The 16,852-nt window shown below is 35.7% G+C and overlaps 1 protein-coding gene across 1 annotated transcript; it reads left to right on the top strand.

The window, feature by feature from the left end:
- The first annotated feature begins 6,430 nt into the window (after positions 1 to 6,430).
- LOC128246937 (trypsin alpha-3-like) lies at positions 6,431 to 9,855 on the top strand. The gene is made up of 7 exons (XM_052965501.1): positions 6,431 to 6,531; positions 6,827 to 6,924; positions 7,213 to 7,364; positions 8,528 to 8,650; positions 8,897 to 9,033; positions 9,430 to 9,484; positions 9,758 to 9,855. The coding sequence occupies exons 1-7, from the start codon at positions 6,478 to 6,480 to the stop codon at positions 9,853 to 9,855; spliced, it is 717 nt and encodes a 238-aa protein (XP_052821461.1). The 5' UTR covers positions 6,431 to 6,477.
- Positions 9,856 to 16,852: the final 6,997 nt, after the last annotated feature.

The following is a 16,852-nucleotide window of genomic DNA, read 5'->3' as shown; positions in this document are numbered from 1 at the left end:
ATATGTTTTTAAAATAGAACCAATCTATAATATCTATATTACGTTATGAATAATGAATATTGAATTGCATAATTTTCATGACCTGTCATACCTGTTGTATTGATTTATATATATATATATGTATATGTAAATGATTGGGCCGGAGGCCATATATCATAATAAAATTATATCTATATCTACCCAGTACTGCAGAGTTCAGATATACCCTGTAATGCAGATATACCCTGTACTATTATGTTGAGTCAAGTTCAAGGTAATGTTCAAAATACACATGTCATATCTAAGGTTTTAATTTTATATTAAGTGTTTGGCCGTTTTTCACAGATAGAGTCATGTCACAATAATGATATGGCATGTAATACATGTATACCTTCTTGATGCCATTGTACTAACAATTCGTTTTGACCTTATATCTGATTGGTGTAAAAGAGTTCATGTTCTTATAAGTGTTTGTACACTCCTTTTTCCTTCATCTCTGATAAGAGCAGACACTTCAAGATTGAGACATTCAGCAATGTCCAAAAGTTGTGTTATCTAACAGGGTTATGCTTGTACAATTTTTACAATTTTAATGGCATTGATAGAATGGTGATATTATTGTGTATATTTTTTTTAAATATTCACTGTTCATTGCGTTGTATAACACCAACATTTGTTCGAGTATTTGATAAAAACACCACAGATAAGAAGTACCTGTTGATGAAGTGTGACATATACGCGCATTTGAACACCATAATCATGTTCAGCTATTACCTTTCATTTAAACAACTTGTTTTTCTGAGTTTATGTAAATGTCATAAGTCTAGTTTAAGCAGCTAATTATACCTAAGCTCTACTGCCATGTGCAGAAAAAGTTAAGTTTTGTTAAAGCCTTGGTGTGAACGGAACACATTGTCATGGTCCAACAAAAACTAATACATAATATGAGACTTACACATGTTGTAAGTAGCAATGCTAAAAAACCCACATCAACAGACGACTTCAGCGTTCAGTTTGCATTAGTCTGTTATGAAATTGCAGGGCTCTTTTTAACGCTATTTTAGATATAACTTTCAACGTATTCAATAAGCATCTTAGTGAATATTTTCATCTTAGTGAAAATTTCGTAATTTTTGACAACGATTATTTTAAATACCCTCTACTTTTCATCTGATTTATTCATATGCATATATTGTTTAGACCATTTTCTTGCTTATTTTCATATTTTTGGTGTATAAACATTGTCCATTTTCTTAAAATTCAAATTTGAATTTTTTTTTCAATAAGATGAAAATTGTTATTGAATAGGCTCCTGCTTAGTAAAGGTTTGTAACTTTTCGGGTTTAAACTGTTGAAAAGCGCACATGTTTGTATAAACTAAAGTCTAACTGTTTTTATTTAGAACTGAATGAGATTGTTTTTGTATTTACTTAATTTCAATATTTTCAATTGCGTTTCAGTTACGTTACCAGCAATGTACTGGATAAAAGCATGGCGTTGATCATGAACTGGCATACATTAGATCATTTTCTTACTGAACTGGTATGGCATGCTGGCTTGTGACTTGTATGTCAATCATATGCTGGTGGTGACTGGCTTTCTGATAAAACAAGGCACCACGATCTGATTACCAAGACGAACTTTGGTAACAGCATGTCTTTTTTCATCCTGCTGAATATTCTTATATATGTACTTACGTATGTCTTCCTGTAACACTTGGGTCGTGATTAGAGAGATAAGGCCGCAGAGGTTCTAGATCAAAAGTAGGTCACATATGAAGGTTCCATGCTTGACCGACTCTACTTGCAAATAAATCTACTCGAGGGGAAAGTACAGGACTACTAGACAAAACTATTCGCAGTTGAAAAGTGCTCGATGTTGGTGATGCTTATATTATTGCAATGAGCTAGTGGATAAAATTGACATTTATTTTCAATAAACTGTGAAAAAATCGTCCACCGAGATCTGACTGAGATTTCCTGATCGCCTGTGACCTGGCGTGTATGAAACGAATGGTTTTGCAACGCGTTTAGTCTTATCTCTCAAGTCTAGTCCTTTGGTAATCAGCTATAAGGACTATCACGATTTGGAATTCAGTTATGCTTCATCATAATTATTCTGATGCAACTTCCAAGCGTTTGTTTTGTGCTTACAAAACCTTTATGGTTATGGCCTTTTTGTATGATTTGTATGAAATAAAACTTGAAGTTCAAAACATTGAAATTTGAAACAATAGGAAGCTAGATGTGTTGTATTCAACGCGCTGTACTTAACGTATGATGGCTTCCCCTAACGAACATGTTGAAATCTTAACAGTTTCCGCATTCAATGTCTTTCCATTAGTTTCTTATTTCTGCTTTAGACAAACGAAGAGATAACCATAGTACAAGGGGAGATAACTTGACAAGAGAGTGAAAAAAATGTGTGGCGGTGTTCACAACTCAATTGCCATTTTTATGTTCAAAGTTATTCGAATTCCTTCGAGTAGTTTCCAAGTTATCGGTTGGACAAACTTTTTTGAAGTTCAAAGTCGAGTTGAGATAACTTGAGCAAATACGGGACCAAGAGTTATAATATCTGCATTATGCGTAATTTTCACATTGTCATAATTACCACAAATTTGTTATAAAAATGGTCAAAGGTTGATAACTTTTAAACACGTGTACCAAAGAAATTATTCTTACAAGAAACACAACTTAACATAACGGCATATTGATGTTCATTATTATCATTCTTGTTATTATAGTTTCTGACATCTGCTCCGGACAAAGCTGTGTCAAAGAAAAAGAATTGTTCATTTTTAATAATAAAACTCCGCTATGGAAACTGAAAGAGTAACACTGATGTTCGATGTCTCTTCAGTTCTCCCGAAAACACTATATATAATCTGACGTAATAGTAAATGAATGGAAGCCAAGCTTAGAAATGTAAGAGCCATGTTTAGAAATGTAAGAAAGACATGTATACTTTGCGATCGACAAGACATACAGTGCATCTCATCATGTTTGCTTTTATGCCTGGCAACGAGTTCCAACCTGACCTGCCTGACCTCTCAACCTTCATTAGAAATTCGTCTTTTCGGAGGAGCCATATTAGACCAATGAATTAAATCATCGTTTATTCAACAAATGAATTTGCTTTTCAAGAATTTTGTTATTGTTTCATTGCTTAATCGTCATCAGCCTATTGCAGGATAATCACATCCTTATGAACTTATAAGAATCACAATATATTTCCATTTGAAACCCATAGGTTATATATATAATTATTTAAGTTATGGGTACAAACTGCTGTGCATGTTCAATGTATGTGGTCTGGCACGTGGTCAATGGCCAGGTCAGCTAAGGGTATTCTAGAGAAAAAAACCTATAATTTCGTATTGCAATAGATAACGTTCATATATGAACCTTTTGTGTCCTGGCACAGACACGAACTATTTGAGAAAGTGAAAGCTGTTGTGCCGATAAGGACAATGCTGTTGTCACTCGTCTGGGACAGATAAAACAAGGAGGTCACCTTGCGCCGCCGCAAATAGGTCATTTTGGACTAAAACTATGATCTTAGTCACAATTTTAACTTTAATTTTACTTTCTACCTGAATCAACTCCAACATTTATGGCACATAAATGAAAAGTGGTATCCAGCATTTAAACTTTGTATGGTGGCCTTTTAGTTTATACATATATTATCTTTCTGCAACAGTTTGTGCAAAATAAGTTAATTTATTATATGCTTTCCGGTGGTTTATAAAGGTTTACCAGTGAAATAAAAATAATCTTTCACTATTTCAAACAGTCAAAATATCATTTTCATTTTTATCGATGTATATTAGATCGTTTTAGATATCTTAATTTATTGGTATTTTTGCTATCCCAAACTAACTTTGGCGCGTCCGAAATGACTTAACATGCGTATACAGCATATTTTTGTCTAAAATGCAAATAAATGTCTGTATACACCAATCTAGGCTTAAAAACAAGAAAAAATGTTCATTGTAAGATCGTTACTTGTTTCAGTTCGTGAACACCAAAGTCTACGCCACTCGGTCAAATATATATAATCTTTTACTGACCATCCTCTCTTTAAGCAGTGCTTTCGCATTTTAAACGTGTGTCAAATAGCATTACATGTTTGAAGTAGACTTACGTTAAGATTTGGGAATTACGCTTACTTAATTAAAACTCACTTTTCTTCCTAGTAATTCAATAGTTAAACAACAACAATACGGTTTTGTACACGCACATATGACGGAAGTACGGGCGACTTATTCCAACCACTTTACTCTGGACAGGGGCTGATCCAAGAATTAATGTGAGAGGGAGCGTAGCTAAGGGGCGTAGCCTTTTGAAATGCGTCCCTAAGGAAGCATAAGGCATAAAACTATTTGCATGGAGGTTTGAGGTTACCCTTTCAAGAAAAAAATGGTAGTCAAAGATGGTGCATTTTGAGCGATTTTCGTTTTTTCTCCCATATTTAAATAAAAAGTAAACCTTGACAATTTTAGAGGGGGCGTACCCCGAGTGTACCCCCTCTTAATATCTTAATCCGCTGGTTGTGGACATAGTTCGGGCGACCTATTCTAGCCGCTACAATGTGGACGAAGTGCAGGCGACCCATAAATCCTTTATACTGTGTACTAAGTGCAGGCGACCCATACAACCTTTATACTGTGGACGGAGAGCGTGCGACATGTTACAGCCACTACACTGTAGACGAAGTGATGGCGACATATTGCAGCCATTACACTGTGTACTAATCGCAGGCGACCTTATATAGCCACTTCACTGTGGACGAAGTGCAGGCGACCTTATATAGCCAATACACTGTTGACGAGGTGCAGGCGACTATTTTCAGCCACTTCATTATGGACGAAGTGCAGGCGACCTTATACAGCCACTACACTGTGGACGAAGTGCGGGCTACCTGTTCAAGCCACTACACTGTGGACGAGGGACAGACGACCTATTCCAGCCACTACAATATAGACGAATTGCGGGCGACCTTTTACAGCCATTACACTGCGGAAGAAGTGCGGGCGACCTTTTACAACCACTTCACTATGGAAGAAGTGCGGGCCACGTTTTACAGCCACTTCAGTGTAGACGAGGTTCGGGCATCCTTTTCGAACCACTAAAATCTGGACGAAGTAAGTGCAATCTTTTACAGCCTCTACACTGTATAAAGACGAAGTTCGGGCGTCCTATTCGAACCACTACACTGTGGACGAAGTTCGGGTGACCATTTCCAATCACTACACTGTGAACGAAGTTCGAGTGACCAATTCCAACCACTACACTGTGACGACCTATTCCAGCCACTACAGTATAGACGAATTGCGGGCGCCCTTTTACAGCCATTACACTGCGGAAGAAGTGCGGGCCACGTTTTACAGCCACTTCAGTGTAGACGAGGTTCGGGCATCCTTTTCGAACCACTAAAATCTGGACGAAGTGCGATCTATTCCGACCATTACACTGTAGACGAAATTCGGGCGACCTATTCCAACTATTCCACGGTGAACGAAATTCGGGCGACCTATTCCGACCATTACACTGTGGACGAAAATCGGGCGACCTATTCCGACCATTACACTGTGGACGAAATTAGGGTGACCTTTTCCAACTACTACACTGTTGACGAAGTGCGGGCGACCTATTACAGCCACTACACTGTGTACGAAATTCGGGTGACCTTTTCTACCCACTTCACTGTGGACGAAGTTCGGGCGACCTATTACAACCACTACATGGTGAATGAAGTGCGGGTGACCTATTCCAACCACTACACTGTGGACAAAGTGCGGGCGACCTTTTACAGCAACGACATGGTGAATGAAGGGCGGGCGACCTATTACAGGCACTGCATGGTGAATGAAGTGGTGCGGGTGACTCCACTGTGGACGAAGTGCAGTGACACATGTTCGGACGAGTGTCTCTGCGTCACACATTTATCATCAACAAAAATTTCTAGTGAACTTTGTTTAGGGGTCAGCGTTGATCAGATTAGGTCACTATATATAAATGAAAGGCCCTTCCATATTCAGACACAGTTTTGTTAAGTTAGAACCATGAAGGTCCTGATTTTACTTGGTTTAGTTGCTGGTAAGTTTTTTTTCACACACTTTTTGTTCTTATCGCTTTTGTTCAATGTCATTAACATGTGTATTTTATGTATTGACAAGTAGAAAATCTTTGAAAGTGTAACGGACAAGCCTAACTTTATTTTGACGAGGGTGTCAGAAATAATATGTAATACTAATACGTGGTTTTTCTGGCTCACTATCTCCCGCAAAAAGGTGGTGGGTAGCTCGGAAATTTGAGGGATTAATAAGTGGGAGGGGTATATTATTTTCTACCCACTAACGTGAAATCAAGTTGCATTCAAAAGAAGGTGCCAAATTAGCTTCTCGAGTCTATCACATGTATTGTTTACACTTGTCAAGCATCCCAGGCGCAGTCCTGCGGACAGAGCAACTTTAGCCCCAATCCGAAATTGGCGATGCAGTACATCGTGGGAGGGCAGGTGGCAACTGAGGGCGACTTCCCATGGCAGGTGGGTATGCGTCGAACATAAAGGGAACATTTGTGTTAAATGCTAGTGATGAATTTCAATCAAGTAAAAATGCCATTTTATGATAATGCAATATTGAAACAGGACACAAGCCTCCTTGAACCGAACTATACATATAATTAACCAATCATCACCACGCCTTACTGGTTAAAACAAAAACAAAAAAGACACTAGAATAAGATCTGGTTGAACATATTTTGAACAGTCTTCCCATTCGCACATCGACATATCATACTGCATATATCCGTGACCGTTCATACAACTCAGTATTGTCCAGGTGGGTCTTGTTGAGAATGGATATCTGATCTGCGGAGGAACCTACGTGATTGGCAACGATGGAAGCCCGAAGGTGATTACCGCCGCTCACTGCCTGAAGTATGTATTCATGCGCGTGTGAACCTTCATATATAGGTTTTATTGACCTTCAGCTATATTTTGGACACTTTGGATAGATATTCATTTTGTTATTAAGTAAATAATATGTTGCTGTCTATTACTAGTCTTTTATCTTATTGCTCTAGTGTTGTTGTTTAAAATTCACTCCTGAAATATAAAAAATAAATGCAATAACACCCATTTGAACATATGGTTCGATAAAATCATTTGAACGATCTCCGAGAAAGAGAAGCCACTATCTACAGTTTAATAAAATGTTTTACCCAGTGGAAAGAATCCAAGGCCGGCTGACTACTCCATCGTTTTCGGGATGCAAAGCACAACTTCTGCTGGGAGTAGAAAAGTGATCCAGGCCACGTCCATTAAACCTCACGCTGGATACAACAGTAACACCATGTCTAACGACATCGCTGTGATTAGTACGTAGGTTTCCTTTACCAGACGTTGAATTGTAATGTTTTGACAAGAAACAAAATGGACTTATTGTTTAATTTAAAGGCCCAGTACTACTTAGGATTAAACAATTAGAGAAAATAATGAAATTGAATACTAGTATATAATTACGATAAAGTCTCAGATAATGTTTGATAAAACCCCGAGGTGCGCATGATGCTTTATTTAACAGAAATAGACGGGAAATACCAAGGGAATCACTAAATCGACCACTGACTCACTATATGCTAATGTTGTAAATAAGTGGGCGGTGAATAACGCGTTGCAATCAGTACCCTAGCAGTTGGCGGTATTTTTTGTGATTTTGGACTGGAGAAATTAATAGGGAAATACTGAACATTTTCAAAAGAAACTTCACATGAAGAAATTTAAGCTCCTGTTTTGAAAATAAATATGATGCAAGCATTTTCGAATAAAAACTTGTCAATGTTGTTTAGTGAAATATCACCGATTAAATGTGTCAATACTAATGGTGTTATACTCTCTCTTTTCTTAAGTTGAATATAATTAAGATTGAATCAATTGAAATATTTTATGAAAATAACACTGTTAGTATGTTTCTTTTTTTTGTATAAAATATTTAAACCAATACCTTCATAGTTCAAAAATGATAATCACAGGTATATAAAGCAACATATATTTTTATAGTATTAAGAAAGTCACATAATATGCAATTTTCGTAACGACGTTATGCGCGCTAAATTGAGATACTACCTTCGCCTTTATTGGATTTTGTAATTGCGATAAAAAATCTTTTTTTTCAACCTGGGGGTTAACGAATGTAAAAATGTTAAGAAAAGTCATTTGGATGTACATACACGAATAATTAGTTTACTAGTTGTCACTAGAACATACTGGAACTTTAATTAGAGAAACATGAAAGGAAAGGTCGATTTGGCTCTATTATATTATTATTTTTTTTCAAAACTGTTTAAGTCTTTTCCTTACTTATTTGACGAGCTATATATTAAAATTGCACTAAACTGCAAGATTCGGCAATAACAGAAATGTTATTTTTGGTTAGCGGATGTCTTAGGTATCATCACACTGTGTTTGTAAATGCAAAATTAAACAGGAGTGACTAAGAGATATAATTCGAACACTTTGTTCTTTCATTTGTCCATAACAGGCTTTGGTTCGACTGCCGCCAGCGTAATTGCCACCACGTTCGCCTCCCCCGCCTGTCTGCCTTCAAGAATATACGCTGATGCCGAGATGTCGCTTGTCTCGGGCTGGGGAACAACATCTGAAGGCAAGAGGGTGTTTGGTTTATACAATTCTATGATATCAGATAGTGTTCGCGATGAACAGTAAATATGTTTGCAATAAAATGCCAGGTGCTCATGTGTAAAAAAAAACTAACAAACAAACATACATTGTATGGAGTTGAACAGTATTTATGATCTTACACAAAATTAAGGTTAAGATTAATGACATAAACTTGCTGTAGTCCTACTTATATTTAACCTGCTAATCGTCAATAATGCAACAATCCTAGGAGGATCAAGCTCCAGCGTCCTTCGTTACGTATGGAAACCATTGTTGAGTTTGGCCAACTGCGAAAACACAGGCAACGCAGGATCCCTTGACAGCACAATGCTCTGCGCTGGACAGACTGGAAAGGACGCTTGCCAGGCAAGTTAACAATCTTTGTGACCGAGGCTTTTTTATGCGAAAAGAAGATTCGTAGACTGGTTAACCCCGATTTTCATACGTAGAACGTGACATACATGAACAATTGTCCAAATCTGGAGAAACTGTTTTGTTCTTTGTAATATGAAGCACTTTAGCGAAAGAAAATCTCTTTGATAGGTTATATCTTTTTATTTGTTAAATCACATTTACCTAACAAATATTTAACATTTGTGATCACTGAAATATAAACATGTATACGTTTTTTTCATATCTTGAAGCGTTGTTTATCCGAGGTGGGCAAAAGTCATGAGAAAACAGCAACAACACAAAAGAGAACGATACACTGTGTTATGTTGATATCAAATAAAATAAAACTATGTTGTTATATGTTTACAGGGCGACTCTGGTGGCCCTCTTGTTGCCTACAGGAACACTCAATGGGAACTCATCGGTAAGCAAGCTGCACACGTAAATCGTTTTATGTACGTCTTTTGAAAATAATTTTATGGACAAATTCCGTGTGCTAAAACAACACTAACCAAGTGACAGATTATGCAAAGGTAAGTCCTAACTTGTTTAAAAACAAACTGTAAATTTACGATGTGAAAGAAATGGATGTTCAGGATCGGTCAGGATTGCATGCACCTACGTTGTATTTTTTTCTCATTCCATTTATATATTGATTCTTCAAGAACTTTGGCATGTATTCATTTTCTATATAAAGGTGTGGTCAGTTGGGGTTACGGGTGTGGTGCGTTCAACTATCCCGGAGTGTACGCCGACACATGGGCGCTGCGATCCTGGATCAACGCAAACCTCTAGGGTGTTTATAAATTGTTGTTAATATCATTAAAGAACATGATTTATATTATTTTGCTGTTATCAAAGGGGTTTGACCTAGTGTATATCTGGTTTTATTACAATAAATGTATCCTAATTATACTACTGACACAATGCTACGCATTGATGTGGTCTAGTGCTGTGTAGTAAGTCGGAGAACCCAGGGATAATTTGTTTGGCTTGGGAACAGATATTGGTACCTTTGCGTTTCGCGCGCTCACTTTTTGTACTGTTTGCAATAATGAGCAATACCGTCCATGCTAAAAAACGGTATAAAATATTGATAAAAATCCACCTTAAAACATATATAAAAAAAACATTGTTTTTATTTATTATCTGTTTTTAAATTAACGCTCCATGTATAGATATTTTCTTGCACTATTATCAAATTCCGACAGAGTTTTACATACCTTTTACTACATTTGTTTCATGACAGTATGCTATTGTTTCATTTATATTAATGTCGTAAGACACTATCTATATTTAATCAGTTTTACTTTGTTAAACGTGGCCTGTATTTTCTTGTGCAAAGATTGAATTTTAATACGACTACAGCAGACAATTGTATATAAAATATGCTATCTTTTTGATTTGGTCAAGGTTATTCGGATTTTTCAATATAAATTAAAATATCATTTCAATGTACATACTGGCCAACATATAATCAGTAGACAACTTATCCCTGTTTACTCCTTCGGCGAATATCCCATCAAATGGTGGGGAGTAAAATCCCACCTTTGGCTTCAAAACTTTAGTCCCACTTGGCGATTTGACGGGATGAAGCCATAATGCAGCCCTTATAGGAACCGGGCAGACATTTATAAACTCGAAAACAACAACAACATCCCAGTTTTATAGGGCTCGGGCAGACATTTATAAACTCGTAAAATATAATAACAACAACAACAACAACAACAACATCCTAGGTCTATATCGCCCCGATAGCTAACTGGTTATGCAACAAGAAATGTTTAGACTTCCACAAACATGACTAAGAAAGAATTAGGAAATGCAAGAGAATTGAAGGCGTCATGTGGTTTTGTTATCATTGCAGAATAATCTTAACAGGAATCAAGAAAATGCTTAATTTAATATCATAGAGAGCACCCAACGTGAATTTGTTAAAAGGCAAAGTGACTCTGAACGTCGCCGTAACAATCCTGATATTGAATTTATAACGAAAGCATGGGAGTTCTCTTGATATAGACATAGGCTCTTGTTTTGAATTCGTCCACTCGAAAATCGAAAGTAAAACTCGTTATCGAATAAATCATATATTGCAGATATGGAATGGGTATTCAGATCCGTAATAATTTAATTCAAAATTACTTTGAATAAGCACGTTGGTGTATTTTACATGTTGACTCATAATGCCGACTTTTTATGTACATGTTGTATCACATCAGCGACAGCTCTTAAGAGAATAGCTCAGACTATAGATAAGGCAATTACTGACCACAAGAGTGGCAATACTATATTAATTGGTGACTTTATTTTTTCTTCTCTATTAACTGGAAGGTGGTCAACCCCGCACAACAGCCGGCATTTTTTAAATTTTGTTTCCCGGAACGTCTGAGGGATAATTTTCTTTTCCTAACTGTTGATAAACCTACAAGAAAAAGAGAGAGTTAATCTGCGAATATTCTAGAATTGGTTATTGTAAACAACCAAGGTTCTTTATGAAACATTTCGTTTAGTAGAAACCTTGGAGATAGTTACCATTATACCTTATATGTATATATTGAAGTACCTCACGTTGACAATGTTGTATCAACGTTACCGCTAACGTTGTTTTCTCGTTATGCAGTGAAAGGTTGTGAGTATGGCGTGTTCTTAACGTTTTGACAACGCTACTTGTGCAACCAATATACAACCTTCATAAAATGTTATCATGCATGGTTGTCTCAACGTAGTGGCAACGTTACCGCCAAGGTTGTCTTGGCGTTATGGATTTTAAATATATATCGTGTATTACCGGTCCGGATTGAAAACACCGACAGAGGGCACATGCCTATACCGGTAACGAGGCTTGCCGATAGTGATTTAAGATAATTATTGGCGTCAAATATTAGACCTCTGAACAAGTTTACTTGCAAACTGGACGTGTGCTGGAAAATCCGTCTAACATCCCATGTAAGATGAGTCACGCGCAAATTCGGGCCACTTCATAGTTCTGTTATTGTACGGTTTATGAAGAGAACATTTTAATACAAATATCATAAAAAAACGTGAATTGTAGAGGAATTATTTGACGTCAGTACACGATTTATTGTTAACTCTATTTCTTGCTCTACTAAACAAGTTTCAATTTTACTTACATCCTGCTAAACTGCAATAAAGTTTCATGTGAAAAAATACTGTAGTAAAGTTTATGAGAATTCTGGAGTTAATCTCTTTTGGTCTATCAATAATTCTTTAGATTTAGTTAATGATTTTGAAAATAGACGGTATAAAGTCTCAGTACTTAATACTCATGACTTTTCAACGCTCTATACATCTATTCCACAATCTTTAGTTACAAACAAATTGACTCCTCTTATCGAAAAAACTTTTGCGAGGGAGAAAACTACTTACATGGCAGTTAATGTTAAAAAGGCCTTTTTACTAATGATCGCTCAGATAAACATATCTATAGGACATGCACAGATGTCATTGAAGTTTTAAATTTTGTACTCAATAATTCTTTTCTTAAATTTGGTAAATGTTTATAAGCAAACTATTGGAATTCCAATGGGAGCCAATTATGCACCTTTACTTGCAGACCTCTTTTTATACTGCTATGAAAGTGAATATATGTTAAAATTATTTAAGTCTGGAGATCTAGCTCTTGTTGATAAATTCAATAGCACGTTTAGATATATTGATGATATTCTAAGTTTAGATAATCCTGTGTTTACAGATAACATTCATTCGATATACCCTTCACAATTGCAACTTAATAAATCTAATACATCCGTTTTAAAAGCATCCTATTTAGATTTGCAACTAGAAGTAAAGGAAGATATATTGAGCATCAATCTTTATGATAAACGTGATGATTTTAATTTTAAAATAATTAATTACCCTTCTTTAGATAGTGATGTTCTTATTTCACCATCGTATGGTGTTTTTATTGCACAGTTAATACGATTTGCTAGAATATGTACAGATGTAAAAAAAAATCAGCTCTCGCAGTAAACTTATGACGCAAAAACTTCTAAAACAGGGTTTCCGATATTTAAAATTAAGGAAAACTTTCTCAAAATGTGTTAATGGTCATTATAATCTCATATCAAAGTACAATGGTAGTCTTAAATCGCTCATTGCTGATAGTATTGCTCATCCCGATTTTTATGGTGATGTTTTAAAGAAAATTCGTAAAATTAAAATGTTTCCAGCAGGTAGTTGGGCAGATAGACTTAATGAATTACTTGGATTTTATTTAAACCGTGGATATAAAGGCAATATTTTGAAGAGCACTTGCCTTCTTGTTTTTGAAGATGAATACCTGAAACAAAATATTGGGTTGAATATAGAACCCTTTCATAACTAAACTTTCAGTGCTTTGATTTTTATGAAGAATTTGCTAATTCATGTTATCTTTAAAACCGTTTTTGGCGGACACGTGTTGACTGATCCGAGTGTTTTGGCTGTGACTTAAATTTCTTCAAATATTTTACGTTTTCAAATCATTTGGAAGGAGAGAATAGCATATACTAGTCGCTTTTATTTTTAATAATGTTTTTCTTTATTTGTTCCCAGTTTTAGTACAATGATGCTTTTTATTATGAAACTCTATGATCACACAGTTTTAAACCTTTTAAGGCAGACTGTGTGTGATGTTGTTGGTTTCTTACGATGACTGCATCTTATCTTTGAAAAGTATTTGCATTAGGTGCTCTGAATTGTTTGCCTCCGTCTGCAGATAGAGTTGGGATCTCTAATCATTGAAGTACTTGGGGTTTACTTTTTCGTTTATTATTATTATTTGTTTTATTGATAAGTTTCCTCAAGTTAATGCATACTTTGATAAGATTTATCTTTTGCGTTTTATTTTTATTAAGAATTGTCGGGATAACAGTGAGGTTTGTGCACATAAACTGGTTTGAACCCCCAGTAAATTTACATTTTACTGACCGTTCCAAGGCGGTACCTAACAATTCTTGATAAACATACCAATTGTCTATATATATATATATATATATATATATATATATATATATATATATATATATATATATATATATATATATATATATAGTATTTATGCACTGTGCTGTTTGTAGAGTTGTGTGCTGTTCTATGTTTCTTGTCTGTGAATTTGTGTGCTATGTCTTTGGCGTTACCCATTGCCACCAAACCGGGTTTATGTTTAAACATTTTGCTACTGAGCATGTTTCTGTAGCTTTTTGCATATATATTGAACTTATTGAAATTACTACTCTATATGACGTCAGTATACAACATCCCACGCGCTTTTGGTGTGCAATGTAAGACAATGCGTTTTCTACGTATTTTTTCCACAAAATGATCTTTAAGTTATGCAAGAACAATATCAATGAAGTTCCGGTCCGGATAGAAAAATCCGAGCCTTGTTACCGGCTTACGCGCGTGCCCTCGGGTCGGATTTTTCGATCCGGACCGGTAACACGTGATAGGTACTTATTCTCCCAACGTTAGAATGTGGAGTTTTCTGAACAACGCGACAACGATTTTTTGACAACCAATTCACAACTTTCATACGACGTTGTTACATGTGGGTGGTGGGGTGAACAAAATGAACAAAAAAAGTCTGTAAAATCACATGATATTGCTGGTTTGGTAGATGGTATGAGTTTATTCTACTCTGATTCGGGAATGACGCTCATGTCCAAAACGCTCGAACAATACAATACTGCATTATTTAGAACGCTAGACTTGAATTAGTTACTTTTCTTTCATCTAAAAAAACATTCATAAAAAAGTAACGATGTATTATTCTAAATTAAGATTTGAAATCAAGAGTATATAGTCATATTTATTTATTTTTCTTAATTGGAAACTGCGTCTATCAAAAGGACAAGGACAACTCATAATAGTTATAAATTAATTTTAATAGGCACTTACGTTGTCACAACGTTTTCACAACGTTAAAAAATAACACGTTGTCACAACATTTTTCCAATGTTATACAATAACCTTATCATGACACAACCTTCACACAACGTTATTGGCGCCGCACTGAAGTGCGCGCCTATTATGGAATGGGAATTTATTTTAGTTAGTGGTTGGAGCGGTTTTTAAGTTGATTGACAGTTGGGTTTTACTGTTTTTTATTATGATTAAAACATGCAAAAGGATGGCGATTGCATTGGTATTAAAAATGCTTTATTTGTTAATGTGTTGAAGGTGACATTAGTAAAATTTTATTACGATTGCCCCCGAGTTGTTTTATTTTTAGAACACTACACATATCCGGATGTTGTTATTTTTAGAACCAGAAGGTATTTCCCCGCTATTCATAGGTCAATAATGGAATTTCTACATCGTCGATTTATAGTTGGAAACTCGGTGAAGTTTTCTCATGAATATACGTTTAAAATAAGTAAACACTTAAAGTGCACACTGACAGTTGATTACGATACATCTAACAATTTGAGTCATTACAGTAAAACATGGATTATAAGTGAATTATACGCGTAAGAGAAGATTTTCTGTCGAAAAAACTCATGTCAACAATCAGCATGGAACTGGAATATTCGTATCAAAGAGCTATTCATGTAAGTATCCTTGATTAGTTGTGTACGTTTATGTGTTCAAAAATGTTTGTTTTTTAATTTATCTTTGGAATTCTTAAATCATTTTTATTTGCTAAATGTTAAGACAGCGTTTTAATATTTCTACATGTACTATAAATATACATGTTACATACATATTACATACTTTACATCTACTTATAATGCACCAGTCAATTGTTACCACGCCCCCCCCCCCCCCAGGTCCGAGGAATAGATGGGACTTTGACTTTCGGTCCAGCCAATCCCGGGTAAAATCCTCGTCCTGCGGGGACGAACTGATGGTCTAATCCTCGTCATATGCCCCCGTTTCCCAGGGAGCCTAGGTAAGGCATATTCCCTGCTATATTTTGCTCAAAGACAAAACCACCGCATTCACCCGGCACTCCGAGGCCACCTGAAAGGTAAAAACACAGCCCATTTCCCCGGCTATCCCCGGCATATCCCCAGACCTGGGGGCCCGTGGTTGCAATTGACTGGTGCATTATGTACATGTTACATATTTTTAAATGTACTTATGCACATCATTTATGTATATGATATGAGTATGTAGTCCTTTATTTGATTGTTTTATCTTAGAAAAATATTAGACTTAAAAATACCCATTATTTGTTTACAAACTGCATATTTTCAAAATAAACCTGTATTAAAAGATGTACATGGTTTCGGGCTGGAAGCCACGACAGCTCGGACACAAGCGACATTCATTTGCTTGGTGTAGGTCTCGTTGAACGCCATACTGTTGTGAATCATTATCAACCATATGCACAACAACTACACATTTGTGCCTACCAACCCTTACTCTTGGCTAAAACGGATATTAGTGCAGAATGTATAATTAATACATGTGCATTTGTATTTTACGGTTGTAGTTTCTGTTGGTTGATAATCAAAAGTCTAATTTCTTTCAGGCAGGAAAATGACTGAATATTATTATTATATGAAGAATTCCAGCCTGCATTAAATACTTTGTTGGTTCATTGAGAGAGATTTGACATCCATGTATATCCACAAGGCAGTCACATCTGATAGAGATGATGTGAGTATTTCATATAAAACATATTTAAGTTGTTGTTTGTTGTTTTATAAACTCATTGTATTCAATAATCCAGTGGTGGTGGTGGTGGTGATGATGAATTTTATTGATAAATCTAGTAATTTTCTTTATATTATATACATACATGTATGTATCAGCTTATTGTTGTTGTTTTAAATAATGTTGAGAA

Source organism: Mya arenaria, chromosome 2, assembly GCF_026914265.1.
Source record: "Mya arenaria isolate MELC-2E11 chromosome 2, ASM2691426v1".
In the NCBI taxonomy this organism is placed as follows: domain Eukaryota; kingdom Metazoa; phylum Mollusca; class Bivalvia; order Myida; family Myidae; genus Mya; species Mya arenaria.
Note: the sequence above shows the minus strand (reverse complement) of the source record. Positions and strands in the feature narration are given on the sequence as shown.